Source organism: Leptonychotes weddellii, chromosome 5 (genome assembly GCF_054177405.1).
Source record: "Leptonychotes weddellii isolate Sample4059 chromosome 5, ASM5417740v2, whole genome shotgun sequence".
Taxonomy (NCBI): Eukaryota; Metazoa; Chordata; class Mammalia; order Carnivora; family Phocidae; genus Leptonychotes; species Leptonychotes weddellii.
Window position 1 is genome coordinate 31,047,005 of NC_138373.1, and position 18,228 is coordinate 31,065,232.

Genomic DNA, 18,228 nt, shown 5'->3' on the forward strand with positions numbered 1-18,228 from the left:
TTGCCTGCCCTCTGTCTAGATAAGAGTTTTACTTCACTGAGCCTAGACACACAACTCCCTGTAATCCAATCCATACACCCAGATTTAAGGGTACCTAAATCCATGGGATGTTGAATCTTGTTTATCATTATGTAATGACCATTCTGGCATCTTCAGTTGACTTTTAATAAAACTACTTTTCTCAAGTGACCGACAAGTTGTTCTTCTCTTCCTCGGCACCACTAGCCAGTATTTCTCAAGAACCCTATAGTAATACTTGGATTTCCTCTCCAGGTTCTTATTTCCTTCTTTAATCAAGGCAAATGTATTCATCTGGTAAAATCTATCTCTAGTAAAATCCTTCTGAGTCTAACCATCCCATTTCCTACTCGCCCACTCCAAAAATAATTTTAATTCACTTTAATTGTCCTGAAGTCCTCAGGGTATATAGTAGTTATGTCCTTTTTAAGGGTTAGCATAAGGTGGCTTTCTTTTACTTCTCCAGCAAACGAGGAAGTAGAAAATCCTCTAGTGATATGAAAAATCACTTCTATTAATTGATAAATAATAAAACTGAAAGATGACATATAGTATTATTTTAGAAACTACAGGTTTCTAAGCACTCATTCATATATTTTAAAAACCAAGTTATAACATCTATGAGATATAAATTAAAATACTGTCACCTATTTTAAACTCAATGAAATTGTTAAAAAGCAAAATTCACATGAATACATTTTAAAAATCTTAACTGGCTTTATTCAACAGTTCATGAATTGGGCAGCACCCAATGTAGCAGATAGAAAGGAGCTCTGAGGAGCTGTACAAAGCAAAAGACTTTTATAGGCTGAAGGAAGGAAGCAGGAACAAGGAAGTTACAGTAAGCAAAGAAGTGATTGGTTTTGTCAAGGTTACTTTCCTTTAGGGGATGGCAGGTTCTATCAAGCAGAGGACCTAACTAGTGCTACTCAGGTGATTTCCAATTGACTGGCTTAAGATTCCACTTCCGGCAGAGCTGAAGCTGTAATTAAGTCAAGTCTCAGTTTGGTGATGTGGGGTTTAGCCTAAGCAGCTCTATTTGGGGCCTGTTGTCTTGTTTTTAACACAGCATACCAAAAAATATCAGTATCCATTTCTATTTTATTTTTAATTACAGTTTTAACAGTTTTCAGATGGGTAGAAATGCCTGGACCATTCCATAAAAAGGACTCTGAAAAATCAAGAATGAAAAACTAATAAAAATTAGATAAATGATATAGAAGACTGAGACAAGAGAGAAGTTACAATGCTAAAGAGAGATTAAAAAGAACGCAGTGAATAAAAAACAGACTACAAATGGAGAAATCTTAGGACTAAAAAAATAGAAGTACTGGATGTAATAAACAGCTTTCAACAACCTACTAGAACATACCATAGGAAAGAGGTGTTAGAACCTTGAGAATATCAACGCATGACACTGGGATCAATAATGAAATACAATGAATACTTTTAATACGATTTCAAATGACACTAAGATCTACTAGGATGGCCCATGCTTGGTAAGGTACAGCTAATAATATTGACTTACATATGCTATATAATTTTATGGAAAGAAGTGGACATAGTCAACAAAAGATTTATCTTTATGTTTTCCAACAACTTATATACTGTTCTAGTCCATGACATTCTTTATGCTGACTTACTCTTCTCTGAACATCCAGAATGTTCCATATAATTCCCCAAAATAGTATACTACTCAAACCCAAATACCTAGTGGAGCATATTTTCTCTACCCATTTTCCTGCCCCAATACCACCAATGCAGCCCTAAGAAACCCTGACCAGCATCCGTGTGTGTGTGCATACCTACATGTCATGTGCGTACATGAAGACATATGGCACTCTATGCTGTGATACAGACATTTTATAAAGGAGAGAACTGATGTTCAGAGAGGTTAAGTAAATTAACCAGAGTCACAGAGTCACTCACGTATCTTATAGTCAAAGTCATTCCTGCTATCCCTAACTGTGTTGCCTATTAATGTAGCTTACAATTCCTACTCAACCTTTCTAATATATGCTTGAAGCATTCATATGTTCTGAAATCTTGACTCCCCATGGAGAGTGTAAAGCCTTATTTATGTCTTGCAAATATTTTTCCCCTTTAGTTTGGCTAAAATGCCACACAGTGACAGGTACATAATAAGCACTCAGTAAATGCACGTTGATTGAATTTAGCTCTTCCTGCCTTATATGCTGCCATGAAAGTCTCTTAATATTGCTTTCATTTTCATAGCTATTGATTCAATTATTCTTCCTCAAATCTTAAATGAAGCAGGCCACCCCAGCTCCCAGGCATCCACATATTAGTGGTGTTTTCATTCATCTTCCATTTACATCGAACTAAACTAATTATTTTCCTGCTACCTCACACCCCACTGGTGTTACACAAACCACTGAGATGGCCCTATCTCCTGCAGGCATCACTTGTATCTTTTCAGCAGCCTGTTGTAACATGGGTGACAGAACTATTAAGAATGTCAGCCTTCAGGGGCGCCTGGGTGGCTCAGTTGGTTAAGCAACTGCCTTTGGCTCAGGTCATGATCCTGGAGTCCCTGGATCGAGTCCCACATCGGGCTCCCTGCTCGGCGGGGGGTCTGCTTCTCCCTCTGACCCTCTTCCCTCTCGTGCTCTCTGTCTCTCATTCTCTCTCTCAAATAAATAAATAAAATCTTTTAAAAAAAAATTAAAAAAAAAAAAGAATGTCAGCCTTCAATGCATGAAGAACTTATGTAAAGCAAACGGTGTCCTCCGGTGTCATCCGAGGTTTTACCATCCGAGGTAAAACCGGTGACAGCAGCAAAGGGAAATGCAGGATCCAAAAGGACAACTTTAATAGGGGAAGAAGAAACAATTTATCCATTCCTGGGACAAAAAATAAAAAATAAAAAAAAATGAAAACAAAACAAAACAAGCTTCATGATTTCTATGGGGCTTTGAATACACTGGTGATGGTCACTGATGCACTAAAGAAATGAGCAAATGGTTGGATTTTATGGAATGTTGAATAGATGATGATAATGATGATGATGATGATGTTTTGATGGAGGGAGGAAAAGGAAGGGAAGGGAAGGGAAAGGAAGGGAAGGGAAGGGAAGGGAAGGGAAGGGAAGGGAAGGGAAGGGAAGGGAAGGGAAGGGAAGGGAAGGGAAGGACAGATAGGATCCTTGAACTTTTTTCCACCTCCATGGTTACAACCCCATTCTAAGCCAATGTCATTCCTCCTTCCCAGACTATTTCAATACACTTTTAACTGTTCTCCTTGCTTCCACTTGGCCTCCATCCAAGCCTTCTTCAGTATAGTAGCCAGAGTAATACTTTTAAAAACAGAAATTAATCGTGTTTTTTTTTTTCAGATCCTTTGATGGCTGCCCATTGCACTTACCATAAAATCTGAAATCTGAAATTGATGAATATCTCTCCCCTGTCTGCTTTTTCAACACTGTTCCAGCACTCTGTTCTAACCACACCTTCTCTGACTTCCTCAAAAGTCCCAAATGTCTTGCCACAGCCCAGAGACTTCTCCCTGGAATGTGTCAGCTTAAATATCAATTCTTTGATCACCCAAATTAAATTACTATACTCTCTGCACAGACTCCCATAACATGCTGGGCGTTTATCTCACAGTACTCACCACAATTTATAACTATACATTTATTTATATAATTGTTTGTCAGAAAATTTAAGCCCACGGGTTCAGGAAACTTGCTTGTCTTTTTCTCACTGTGTCCCCAGCAGCTAGAACCATGCCTGACAAAGAAGAGCACTTGATGTGTATTTGTTGAGTGAATGAAAGAAAGGCTCCAGTCACCTGCTTCATACAGTGAGAGAGCAATTCCTACAGAAAAGATAGGAGGAAGAGAATCACAGGACTGGTGGGCCAGCTCTGATTCCTCACCTCTGACCACACCCCTGATCAAAACTCTCACAGGGGTAGTAGAAGGGTTGACGTGTACTGTCAATGACTTTGAGCTCAGCACAGTGAGGGTTGCTCAGGGGGATGCAAAGAAGCACAAGGCTTCTCAGGAGCTCTGTGCAGGTACGGCACTTGCAGGCCCTTCAAACATGTTTGCAGAATCAGCCTTAGAAAAGAAGCTTGCAACCTGTGTCAGCCACCACCATGCAGTGGTAGGACCATGTGTTCTGAATAATAAGGTCTTTCTTACTTTAGACTGAAACAGGTGCAATCTTTTTACTACCTCATCCCCATAATTCTTTATTAAAATATTTATTAAAATTAATATATATATACATGCATACATATATGTGTATACACACACACACATACATATATATAAATCTCAAAGGCAAAATTCAGTTCCTTGCTTGCTAGTCCTTCATCTTTGTTTTGTTTTGCTTGTTTTTTTTCTCAGAATGAAACTTCAGTTGCAACTCAGTTAAAACCTTGAGGGAGTGTCAAACCACCATGAAGCTACAGGCATGTTGGGCATCAGAAAAACTCGGGGTTGTGGCTCTCAGTGGCTCTCTACTTTGCCTGTACTAACAAGAGTCTTTTTTGATGCATAGTCCCTGGTAACCACAGAGAATGTTTCAGTTTTCATGTTCACAGTGCACTATACTTCATGTTCTTATTCTTTCTTTGCATAGAGAGGAGAAAGAGGAATGAGAGCCCTATAGTAGAATTCTCTTTATTTGTACCAGTCATCCACTTCATCTACTTTTTAGAGAAGTATAGTTATAAATATAACCTAGACATTAGCTGAGCTCTTTAGACACCACATCCTCAAATCCCGTGAAGCTAAAATTCCTTGCCACTATTTCTTTAATGAAATGTACAGTCCCATTGGCACTTCGGACCCAGGGCTATGCATATAGAAAGAGGTCAGTGTAGCGGTCAAAGGTGTGGACTGGACAGCAGAAACCCAGCTCCACCTCTTGCAAGCCATCTGACTCTGACCAATCCATGCAAGGGTCAGTTTTCTTATCTGGAAAACAGCAGTAATTAGCAAAACCCATCTCACTAGGTCATTGTGAGGATAAAAGGAGGGAATGCGTGCAAAATGCTTAGCCCATGGCCGGGCCCACAAGCAGATTTCCAACACATTAGCAGTTTATCTTCAGAACTGCTGAGGGAAACACCTGTTTTCTGCTGCATGGACTTAGGCAGGAATTCAGCACTTCACAGAACTTCCATTAAAACTCACTCCCCAAAACATCTTAACTGTTTTGAAGGAAGAGGTTAGTTTTATTCTTGGCGGGTATGAGGATGGGGCAGACAGGGAGAGGGATTAAGTCTACAAGAAAGCAAAGGGCTTCAAATCGAAATTTAGTAACATCTCCTGATTCCTCTGGAGCCCCGCCCTTTCACACAGGTATCAGCTTCCCACCCACCTTCAGGCTGGATCCTGCTCACTCCCTCTCCTCTCTTCTTCCTCATCAGAACCACCACAAGGTCTTCTCTAACTAAAAAGGAGCATTACTTTTGCTACTAGCTTTTGCTGAATCGATCACTGCCCAAGTTACGCTCTCAGAGTTCCACTTTCCACCCCAAAGGCTTTTCCCAACAAGAACCCTCTCCCTGCAAAAAGGAGTATTTATTTAATCCTTACAAGAAACTTGTGGGTGGCCACTGTCATCCTCATTACAGTAGAAGAAATTGGGGCTGGGAAAGGTTAAGCAACTTACCCAAGTTTGCAGAAGTGGTAAACAGAGAGCCAAGATTTGAATCTCCGTTTGTTTGTCTTAACATCTTGTGCTTTTTCCACTAAGACCTCAGCTTCCTTTATTGGAATCTCAATGAACTACTGGCTGTGACCCATTGGGTTTATTGGGCACACAGCCCAAAGACTCCCAGCTTATTTGTCTTAGCAATGCACGATTTTTGTGAACTTCTGCCAACAAAAGTTTCAGTGTGTATTGGAATGAACAGCCCATAAAGCTAGACGGAGAATACAGTGTAGTCACTAAGTTCTTATACCTGAATTTATGGATATAACAAGTATACACAGGACTAGAGCCACAAGACCCCTGATCTCCAAACTCTCGAAATTCTAGTCAAGAAATAGCATCAAAGAGAGAGACTCTTGAATTCCACAAGTCTCAGAAATAATGCCTTGTGCCAGAATCCATGGATTCCAAAGCTCCTTTTTCCTTAAGGCTTTAACACGTCACAGAGCAACGGGTTATTTTTCTAATCTGGATTCTCCCTCTATTCTGTGGGTTCCTTGAAGGTAAAGATTCTATCTGACTCATATTTCCAACCCCATATAATCTGAATCCTCATTCTAGGCGAGTAAAACATAGGCAGCTAAGAGTAGAAAGCCCGAAAGATGATGAATTGGCTGTAAATTAACACAATCCATTTTAAAAGGTGATTTAGCGATATGCATCCAAAGTCATAAAGATGCTTATTTCCTTTGACTGTACAATTCCTCTCAGGGGTATTTATCCTTAGGAAGTTACACCAGGGAAGAAAACTCTACAGATCCTGAGTGATTAACTCGGGGTACTAATGGTGTTAGTGAAAAGAGCAGAGACCTCCTAGATATCCCACAGTAAAGGAATAAAACATCACCCTGATGATACACTGTGTAACCCTTAAAATTACGACCGTAGGGAGTGACAGAGCAAGATCAAAAAGACAAAAAAGCCCAAGCTAAAACGAAGGGAAGAAATTATAACATCAAATCACAAGCCCAGGGTGACCATGGCTTTGGAGCGCGTATCTAGAGATGGATTACATGGAAAAGTGGGAAAGGAATTCAACCAGCTTCATGGCACTGGTGCATGGTACAACAGTCCAGGCACAGATAAACCTTGTTTCCTCAATGTCTCAAGGAGAGCCTGGATTCTACTCTGAAATGAAAGGCAGGCACTTGGAGCAGAGCCCTGGGTGAGAGAGCACAGCTTTGCATGCAAGACAAGGAGATTCCCCTTCCTGGAGCCAGACCCACACCGGCTGTAGTGTGTGATTACGCTCTCAGACCATCTGCTCAGGGGCTGTGAAGGCAGCCATGTGTCCTCCTGCCTGGACGCCAGGAGGACACCGATCACTAGTCAATCTGCTTGAAATTGCCTCCGATGATTAGTGTGTAATGACTCAGGTAGGTCATGGCCAGGGACGTTTCTGTTATTAATGCATTAGCAGCTGTAAATGGGCATTGATTCTGCACAGAGTGCAGGTTTATGGACTTGGTGGGGAGAGTCTGGCCCTGTGGAGTGTAAATGGTCATTGTTGGGGGGAGGAAGCACCCTGCAAGGGCATTGTACTTCGGGGAAGGGTGAGGAAGGCCAGCCAGCTCTGAGAGGAAAAACCTGACCTGAGAATATGGAAAAGAAGAATTTAGGGGCGCCTGGGTGGCTCAGTTGGTTAAGCGACTGCCTTCGGCTCAGGTCATGATCCTGGAGTCCCTGGATCGAGTCCCGCATCGGGCTCCCTGCTCGGCGGGGAGTCTGCTTCTCCCTCTGACCCTCCCCCCTTCTCATGTGCTCTCTCTCTCTCTCATTCTCTCTGTCTCAAATAAATAAATAAAATCTTTAAAAAAAAAAAAAGAAGAAGAATTTACATGTAACAGGGACAACTCTTGGCCCTCTCCCACATCTGAGACAGATCTAATCATATCCTTGCATTCTGAGCCCAACATATATTCCCGTCTGTGACTGGCTGGTCCATGATAACCAATACAATTTGGATTGTTTTATTTACTTTAAATTTTATCTCACACTCTTACCATAAATTCAGGGCCTCATTCATTGTAATATCACTAGCGCTCATCAAAAATCCAACATAATTTATCCAAAGCTATTTGTAAGTGGATGAATGAATGATAACACTACCAGGGTAAGAACGTTGACTTACTTATCAATGCCATGGCACCCTGAGCTGGAATATACCACAATACAGTTTTTCACGATAATTTATCCTTCTTAAATAGAGAGACTGAGGTCCAATGAGTGACCCACCTCACCAGTGATCATGCACACATAGGCTGCCTAGTAGAAGGGATTACTGCTCAGTTATGTAATTGTTCTGAGTAACTTATCATTGTTACCATTTATTTACTTCCAACTGTATGCCCAGCAGAGTTGGGGTTGGCACCTTCTGAGGCAAGAATCCTCATCTGTGGAAATAGTTGCCTGAATTCAAAAGAAACTAGCCACATGTTTTTAAAAAATATATTCTGGCTGTCAGCACTAGGAGAAAGTTTATCTTTTTGCCTTGGAGCTTCTCAAAAGAAATCTATAGCCTCCTCCATTCGGAAAAACCAAATTCCTTGTTTCTATAACTTATTAACCAGCCATTCTTACGTTTGTCATTTGCAATTTCCAGCCATTGCTACAGTTTACCAATGTCTCAAACAACCTCACGTTACAGTGCAGAGTACAAACAGCAAGTAGATCTAATCTTTAGCTTAAGTGAAGAGACTTAGCAGAAATCCCAAGTCATTGTTTTCCTTAGGTCATTCTATTGGGAACTAATGAATAGGATGAATACAAAGATTTCACCTCTCAGGTGCTCCGGTAGAAGAGGCTGCAGGTGAAACCTGCTTTCATTTCCTCTGATTCTGTAATGCAACCCACAGGTGTGGACCAAACTGTATCAATATCAGTTATTAATACAGCAAACAGAAAGTGGCATATCAGTACTGTACTAGTCCCAGGTCTACTTAGCATATTCATTTTCTTGTCCAGAAGATAATGAGTTCATTTTTGCCCACAGTTGCGGGTTGGGGAGGAGCCACTGCTGGTCATAACTCAACACCCTCTGCCTTGCTTAGGTAATGATGCTTCCCTTCAACCTTTTCTTTTGTGGCCTCATTTCTATCTTTCTTGTTTATTCACTGAATTCCAAGTCAGAAGGGATCTTAGTTACAGACTATTCTAGTTCAATTCCTTATCACTGTTATTATTTAATGAAAAAAATCAAGTCAGATTGGTCAGTGTGTCAAGGATCACATGGTCAATTCCCCGAGCCAGGATATGAGCCTGACTCTCTTGACTTTTCAAAGACTGATCTAGATTGGGAGGTGTGGCAAGGGAGGGCTGTGAGGGGTTATGGATGACAAAAGAATGGTTTCAAAACACACAGAGTGATCATCATTCACAGAGGTAAGCCACACAACTCAATAATTCATTATATAAATATATAAATATAAATATATATATATGCACTTGCCACTTTTGTGGGTGTCGGGGATAAAGCAGCAAGAGAGACACACATCATGCCTTCAGAGTCCCTCCAGTCCAGTGGAGGAAGCAGATAATGCACAAGCAATAAATACAATAATGAGAGCACGTGAGGAGTGCTATGGAAGATTTAAACTGGGTGAAATTATAGAGAATAATGAGGTGGGTAGTGGGGTGCCACTTTAGGCATGTCTCTTTGTTATCCATGGTCCTGAAATGCTGCAATTGTACACACCTTCCTTGTAACTTTCATTCCTTTTTTGTCCCTCTGTTCAACAATAAGGGAGCAAAAGAAAATATTCTGTTTTTATTTATCTGCCTATACTCTCTCATGCTTCACAGTCTCGTGTAGTCATTAAATCCAAAAGATCCCCTGAGTTCCTAGTCCTGGTCTAGAAGAGGGGAGTTAGGGAGAGCAGGAAGGATTTTACAGAGCTTGCTATGCAGCAGCTTGAGAGAGACAAGAGATACACATATGGAATGTGTGAACACAGATACCTGGTGCTGGGTGGCGGGTGGTCAAGTGTCAGAGCAAAATGGGAAGGTCAAATGAGGGCATCGTTTTGTGTGTCCTCTACACTGTGAGACTCTCAATTAACTGGCATGAAACCCACCCTAGGCCTGGCCATGATTTAAACTAATGCTCTTATATTGCTCCTGGTCTTGCTCCCCCTCCCTCCTGTATTCAGCTGATGGCTGACCTCTCCCATTTCCAGCCAATCTGCTGACTTTTAACTGGAAAGAACTCTACTTCCCTAGAGACAGTCATTGTTTTTTCTCTTTCTATTCACCTTACACTGTTCTACTCTTTGCCTGCTCCACAGAGTCCAGGCTTGGTATTTTCTTTATCCTACAAGAGGAATCAAGGAATTAAAGTACACATTTCATCAGGAGAGTCTTTAACAGAGATATATACTGAAGTGTAGACTAAGAATAAGGAAGGGTTACTCCTGCTGATAAGACCACAGCTAACGTATTTTGGAATCAGGAAGTAAATGCATTTGGAAGTCAAGAGATCAACATGTTTGGTTAGAATAGAACGTATCTAGGCATTCTCAGAGAGAAGGCAGTGTTGAAAGGAACCAGCTAACTGAAAAAGTAACTAGATGATATTCATGTTTCAGGAATAGCAGTCCAGCACCGTGTAGCATGGAATCCAGGGGACGGTGGCTTTAGGCATTAAAACCGCTAAGGAAGGGACGCCTGGGTGGCTCAGTCGGTTAGGCGCCTTCGACTCAGATCATGATCCCGGGGTCCTGGGATCGAGTCCCGCATCGGGCTCCCTGCTCGGCAGGGAGTCTGCTTCTCCCTCTGCCTGCCACTCCCCCTGCTTGTGCTCTCTCTGACAAATAAATATTAAAAAAAAAAAAAAAACAACAACAAACCGCTAAGGAAGCCTTCACTGCCATTTGAGGAAGGAGCACCTGGAGTGACATGCCAACAGAGGGAATGCAAATGGGGCTTTTGGCAGGCCCAGGCCTCACTCCTCTCGTGGTGGTGGATGAAGATCAAGACACAGTCAGTGGTGACTGAAGCTTGGGACGGGGTTACCTGGGGAGAGCATGGTGTCCAGAGGGGAGTGAGCAGGGTGTGGTCTGATTTTAGCGTTAGGCATTTGGAGTCAGAAGCGACAGCCAGAAGTAAGTGCAGATACACAGCAGCCTGTGCTGCACAGGACAATGGAATCCAGTGACAGATTTGGAGTGTGTTATTCTAGGCCCATCTAGGCCTTGACAAAGCAGATGTCATAGCTTTGGACAAGAATGAGAGTAGTGAGTAGAAGACAAAAGACAGCCATCATGGAGATCCAGACCAGTCTACTGTCTACTGTCAGTTCTGTTTCTCCCACATACATAACACTTTCATCAGAAGGTGAGATGCATCCATCTATCTATTCTTCCCCCCCATCCCTCCATGTGCTCACCTGTCACTATGTCCAGCAAGTACTGTCTACCATGGCCAGGACTTCAGTAGAGGTTGCGGATATAACCAGAGGTTATATACTGTCTAATAACCAGAATATGACTGACACCAACCAGTTAGAATGAGCATATGCTGTAGTATTGGAGGATCATTAACCCTCTCGTTCTGGTTCAAGAGTTCACGTAAGGGAATAACGCATATGGAATTGCAGGGAATGAAGATGCTTAGGGGCTTGGGACACTAGCAGTTTACCAAACTGGTAAACTACACTGGTATATACCAGCTGAGCATCAGCCTGGATGCAAGGATGGAAAATTCAGAACTGGCCCTTTTATTCACGGGGCCTCCAGTCTAGAGCTGCCCCACCATGTGGTAGATTATTACTAGCCACGTGACACTGTTTAAATTTAAATTAACTGAAAATAAACAAAATTATAAACTTAGTTCCTTGGTGGCAGCAGCTGCATTTCAAGTGCTCAGTGGCCCTATCTGGCTAGTGGTTACCATACTGGACAACACAGAGGAAGAATACTCCTATCATGACAGAAAGTTGTGTTGGAGAGCACTGGACAAAAGAAAAAGGCAAACATTAAATTAATCTTTGGTCAATTCATTAATAAATTATAATTCTGATACAGCATGCCAGGGAAGTATAATCTGATAGAAGACAGAGATCTAAGGAAGGCTTCCACTGGACCTTAAATTTAAAAGTTGTAAGAAATTACTCTGAGGCTGAAGTTCAACCAAGGACCCTACTACCGCCAGCCTCCTGTAGGTTTCGTTTGTGCATACAGATCACAAAGGAATGTGGAGAGCGAAAATCCTACATAGCTATCAGTTTGCACGAGCTAACTCAGTATCATGTATATCAGCCAAAAGACACCAATGCAAATGGAACATTCTGGAAAAGATTTAACAATGAAAGATAACCAGACTTTGGAAGTAGTAAATGGACACTGATTTTCTAAAGCCAACAGAGACATCAAAACCCTGACATAGACCAAGGTAGGACAGCCACATCAGCGCAGGCATGATGTTAGATGTGTGTAAACTCTAAATGCAGAGCTGTTGCACTCAGTCAAATCCCATGAGGAGAAGTTTCCTAACCAGCAATGTACCATACATGTAATTGGTGAGAAGAACCCAAGACCCAGGCCAATGTGGACTTCAGGTCACCTGCTTTCCTGATAACCAAGCAAACTCCTAGAACTCGATCTTGATTCTAGGGGAAGTGACCTCACGGTCCTGGACGTTGACTGAGGTTCACTGCTCCAGTGAAGCTCTGATCACAAGGAAAGCACCGAAATCTATTAGGTACACAGAAATTGGGCAGCCGTTCTAAATATCCCCAGTGAGGAGTTTTTCCATTTCTTCCCTTTTTATTTATTTTTTTTAATTATCAGGTATCTACACAGTGGTATGGAGCAGCAAATTAATAATTTTTTCCTCTTTAGACTGCAATCGTAGATATGGAAATACCATATCCAAAGACAAATTAACATGAGCTCCTTACAACACTGTAGTAATTGTCTCGGGGACCAGAGCCTCCCCTAGGTTAGAAATTTCAGCCCCAATCCAGGGTTGGAACATGGATTCCTTTCTGAGAAGCAGTAATTTGTATCATGTTGAGAAGGTAGAGAGAAAGGTGGGAAGGTCGCACATAATCTGAAAACCCATCCTTGAAGCCTTCCTACCTCCAACCCTACCCTGCCTGCTCCAGCACCACAAAGGCATCTACAAGAAGGATACTGGTTGAAACAGAAAAAGATAAAGTAACATGCATATTTAACTTTACACCAAATAGATCTGAACAGACTTCATGCCAAACAGCCCCTCCTTTCCACTTACAAAACCTCGCAGTTTTTAGAAAATGCTGTAGCCTGAACTTCAAAGGCATTGAAAGATAGATGTGGCATGTAGGGAATTAGACACGAAATTTCCTTTATTATTGGGAACAAAAGCTGTGGGTCTAATCTCCTGTGTGATACATGCTTTAGCTGATCAGGGTTACACTAAGTCACTCTGATGTAGCAAACAGCAAATACACCATCTTTTTTATTTCTTTCTGTCTCCTCCTTCTTCTACCATTCACATATGCAAATTATGTAGCCAAAAGGGGAGTCATGCAGTACCACTGAGGGCAAAGAATTCCCTTTGATCAGCCTCTTCCAGGCCTGGAGTCCCCCAGCCTTGGATTCTACCTGCCCCTTTATGATTTTTGATGCACCAATTATATTCCACCAATCTCAGAAGTAGGACATGTTAAAAAATTCTGAAACCTTACAAAGGGAAGCTACATCTTGGGAAAAAAAATATTTCCTTTAGTTAAACTTTTAAAACTTGGATATTTATTGTTAAATTTTACAGACTGATTCGTAAAACAAGTTGTTTGCTGACAGAACTGCTGCAGAAGAGAGCGGATGTCCGAGATTTTTACAGAGGGGTTCATGTACCAACACCACCACCTCAAATGCTAGTGTATCATAAAAAATAAGAGTTGGGGAAATCGGGGAAAATACTGCTGGCTTCACCAAAAATCAAGTCCTTGCGCACAATGAGAAAGGCAGACGGCGGAAAAGTGCTTACTTACTAAAACCAATTAAATTTCTGAAATGTACCCCGGCATCTTAAAGTACCGAATTTCTTTTTCTGCAGTAATTTTTATACAGTAGTAATGTATTCTGGCCCAAAATGAATTGTTCTTAAATGCCTCAAGAAATAGGTGGTCTCACTAACTGATCTGTTTTTGCTGGCGTTTCCTTCTGCTTTGCAGGGTCATGCAACTGGGAGAGAGGGACAAGGCACCTCCTAATGAGAAAAGCTTAGGGAACAAAAGGACAACAAAAGCACATTTCATTTTAACCCCCAGCCAGTAGTGGTAGGGTTAACACCGACACACACACACACATTTCCTGCGTTCCTTGTGGGGGTTCTGCCTAGCAAACCCTCCCCTCGCCTCTGAATCCAATGCAGTAGTGCAGAAAAGAAAGACACAGGCAGGCAGCACAGTGTTTGTGGGGACTTCAGGCCTGCTGAAGAGAGCTTTTCATCTCGAACACGATCAAAGAAATAGATGTATTCATGGAATGAAGGTTCAAAAGTGGTCGCACTTACTGAATGCTGAGTCCGATCAAGGAAGCTGTAAGTGCCACTGGCATGAGTTCTGTGAGCAGTTTCCTAGGGAAGAAGAGAGGGGAAGACTTTAGGATGGAGAAATGTATCCTTGTACGGTGCCTTTACCTTTTTTGTCATAGTCACATCTGGCTAACCCCTAAAATAGGCTCTTGATACTGTGAATCGGACAACAATGACGGTGGTGATGGTGACGATGAAGATGATGATGAAAATGATTAAGATCAAGTCTTTCAACATATTTTCATTTGATTCTTTCCCACTGCAATAGGAAGGTGTTACAATTTTCTCTACTTCTGAAGAGGAAACCAAGGCTCAGATAGCTCAAGTAAGTTACACAAAATACGCATGTAGGTAGGAGAGCCTGGATTTGAAGTTGGCAATTGGACATCAAAGTTTATAATCACTCTGCTACACTCTTGCCTGACACAGTGAGCTCTATGCCACAGGATGTTTTCAAGGAAAGATGAGAAGCCAATCTTTCAGAGATATTATTGTGGATTTTCCTGCATGGAGTTAGGTGAAATGAAATAAACTCTAAATATCTTTTCAGCTCTAGAAGTCTGGGATTCTATAACACTCAATCCCATGATGGCTAACATTCAAAGTGACTCCACTTTGCAATGAATAAAACTGTGATATAAGGTGTCCCGTCAATAATCAATTTCATAAACATGGCTATCATCACCCTATCAGGAGTAAGATCCACGTTCATTGATATTTAAATAAATAAAATATCACACAAACTGCAAAGGGTCATTACAATCTCATGTATTTCAGTGAGTTGGGGGAAAGGTCATCTCCAACCAGAAATATTTACTTAATAGATCTGAAAGAGTTACATGGCACCCTATATTCAAGAGAGTTGATCCTGACCCTTTCATCCTCTGGGAGACACATAAGTAGCAGAGATGGGATTAATTCTCAGGGTTCTAGAATATTCATCTAGTGCTCTATTTACTCCTCTCAAGTAGTGACACAACGTATACCCAGGTTCAATGTAACTCACAAGTTTAACAGCTTAATTATAAACATTATTCACAGATACATGTTTGGAAAATATGCTCCCTTTCTTAATATCTTAATATGATGGACTTTTTTATTTATTTTTTAAAATTTATTTATTTGACAGAGAGCGAGCACAAGCAGGGGGAGCAGCAAGCAGAGGCAGAGGGAGAAGCAGGCTCCCCGCTGAGCAGGGAGCCCGATGCGGGACACGATCCGGGGACTCCAGGATCATGACCTGAGCTGAAGGCAGACGCTTTAACGACTGAGCCACCCAAGCGCCTAATGGACTTTCTTTTTCAAATCTTCATATTTGCTGAGGCCACTGACATCTGAGAACACTGAGTGGTTTCAAAATACTGGAAGAAGAGATATGTATCTGGAGAAGACTGGAGGTATACACAGCTATGAAGTGGTGAGGATGATGGTGACAGTGGTCATTTATCTGTCCTTTCTTCCTTTCTTTCATTCATCCATACTATCCCAGTCATCCAAGGCTCTGCTACCTATTAGCTTTGTGACCATGATCGAGTCACTTAGCTTTTCTTTGTCTTAGCTTCCTTATCTATAAAATGAGAACAAATATACTACCTACCTCAACAGATTGAGGTAAATATTAAAAGTTAAGATTTGGGGGTGCCTGGTGGCTCAGATGGTTAAGTGTCTGTCTTTGGTTCAGGTCATGATCCCAGAGTCCTGGGATCAAGCCCCACATCGGGCTCCTGGCTCAGCGGGGAGCCTGCTTCTCCCTCTCCCTCTGCCTCTCCCCCTGCTCATGCTCTCTCTCTCTCTACCTCTGGGTCTCAAATGAATAAATAAAATCTTTAAAAAAATAAAAATTAAAAAAATAAAAGTTAATATTTGTAAGGCACTTAGCATTGTGCCTGGCACAGAGTCAGTGCTATTTAAGAGCTGTTTATTATTATTATTGAAATATATACAACATTTTATTAGTTTCATGTGTACAACATAGTGATTCAACAATTATATACATTATTAAATGCTCAGCACAGTAAATGTAGTTACCACCTGTCACCATACAAAGTTATTATGATACCATAGACTATATTCCCTATGATGTACTTTTCATCCCCATGACTTACTCATTTTATAACTGGAAGTTTGTATAAAAGTTCACTATTATTTATTAAGCCCCTTTTTATGCCAAGCACTGTCCTCTTGGTGCCTACAGTCCATGGGCACTCACTCAGGAATGTCGGGGAAGACTTTGCCAAGGAAGTAGCAGTGGAGCTGAGATCTTCACACTGAGAAGAATGTAACCACATGAAGTGAAAGAACAGGATTTGGGAAATGGAGGTAGGAACAGTTAGGAAATGAAGAGTCAAAGTATATAGTTATCTTCTATAAATTCATAGAATGCCTCAGTTGGAGAATTATCTGTGTCTTAATAATAATAAAAACATTAATGATTATAATAGAAGAATAGTAGTAGTAATAGTTTTATTGAACCCATAGTATACCCAGGCTTTGTATCAAAATATGCATGCATCTTCTTATTTATGAAAAATGGTGATAGCTTCTGTCATCAAGTTCAACCTTCTTAACCCTTGCCCCTCCCTCCTCCAGTCACTTCCTCCTTCCCTTCATACACTCACCAACATACTCTAGGATCCAGCTAAAATGAACTACTTTAAAGACATAAGTCCACCCAAGTGTGAACTTCTCTCTGTTGCTTTCATTGATTTGTCCAGCTGGACTGAATTTTTTCCAGAGGCCCTGTGGTCTTTCACACACCCTTCTCTCTGAAAAGAATCATACACTCTAACCTACTGTAGAGTTGGCCTGCTAAGGCTGTGAACTCCTAAAGGACAAGGACAATGTTTTATTCAACTTGGTAGCCTCATCTTCTGGCACAGCGCCCAGCCACTTAGCAGAAGCTCACACTGAACAGCATATAAGCAGTGATTCCTCATTCGCCCAAAGTGGTACACCTCCAAGGAAGGGCACTGATCTTCATTCCAGAGGGAGGTTCTCCCTAAGCAACTGAGAAAAATCTAAGATGCTCTCTAGAGTTCCAGAAGAGTTATGTATGTTAAAACAAAACAGAAAACAACAAAACAAAGATTGTCCTGCCTTTGCAATTAATTACTCTGGCAAACTACCTAAAGAGCAGTTCGTGACCAGGGAGAATCTTGGGCCCCAGTGGAATTGGGTGGAATGTTCATCATACTGAGTCTATGCTGGAGCCAAAAGGCTGCAAGTGAACGAAACGTGAAAAGGACATCAGAACAAAGTCAGGCAGAACAGAGGTGAAAGCTCACTTTCTGCATTAGCTGCCCTCACCTCTGCACTTGTCAGAATGGACGCACAAAATAGCGAACCAATTACTTCCAAAACACTGGAGTTGATGACCCCTGGGCAGGCAGCGTGCAGTTTAACATTCTCACTCCATAAATAGGGCTGGATACTGCAGTGTTTCCACTCCTACAGACTGCCACGTAGCGGCATCCTTACCTGGATGGCCACAAGGAACTGTGGAGATGAGATCACCTTCTGGCTCCAGGCTTGCACCTCTCATCCCTCCACAGGGCAGGTGCAACAATCTTTACAGAATGTGACTGTGACTATATTACTTGATTGTTTAAACCCTGCACTGATTCCATTCAGGACAAAGCCTGTATCTTGAGACAACCTGATATCCTGCATGTTGTGCCTCTGGCTACAGCGCCAGCTTTATTCATTTATTACCCTCCCTCTGGACCCCTAGTGTACCAGCCCCAGGGACCTTCCAGTTCTGGATCACACCTTACTCGCCAACTGCCACAGGGATGTGTAAATGCTGCATCTTCGGCCTGGGATGCTCTTCAAACTCATTAACTCCCATTCATCGTGACTTTCTTATGGAAACCCCTACTACATGGTCTCAAGAGCCCTTCCTTCATAGCACACATCACAGCTGTCATAGAACAGTTACAAATGATTTGATTCACATCTGCCTGTTTCCACTATGTTAGCTCCATGAGGGCAGGGACTGCGTCTATCC

The 18,228-nt window shown here is 41.7% G+C and overlaps 1 protein-coding gene across 6 annotated transcripts in view; it reads right to left on the reverse strand.

Annotated features, from left to right (window-relative positions):
* The window catches only part of RBFOX1 (RNA binding fox-1 homolog 1), a 1,962,285-nt gene that overhangs the window by 1,126,938 nt on the left and 817,119 nt on the right, over positions 1-18,228 (reverse strand). For all 6 annotated transcript variants that reach the window (XM_081820076.1, XM_081820073.1, XM_081820077.1 and 3 more), the window contains exon 4: positions 14,202-14,264. In XM_081820076.1, coding sequence (XP_081676202.1) covers positions 14,202-14,264 — 63 coding nt within the window. The remainder of the gene's footprint in view (positions 1-14,201; positions 14,265-18,228) is intronic.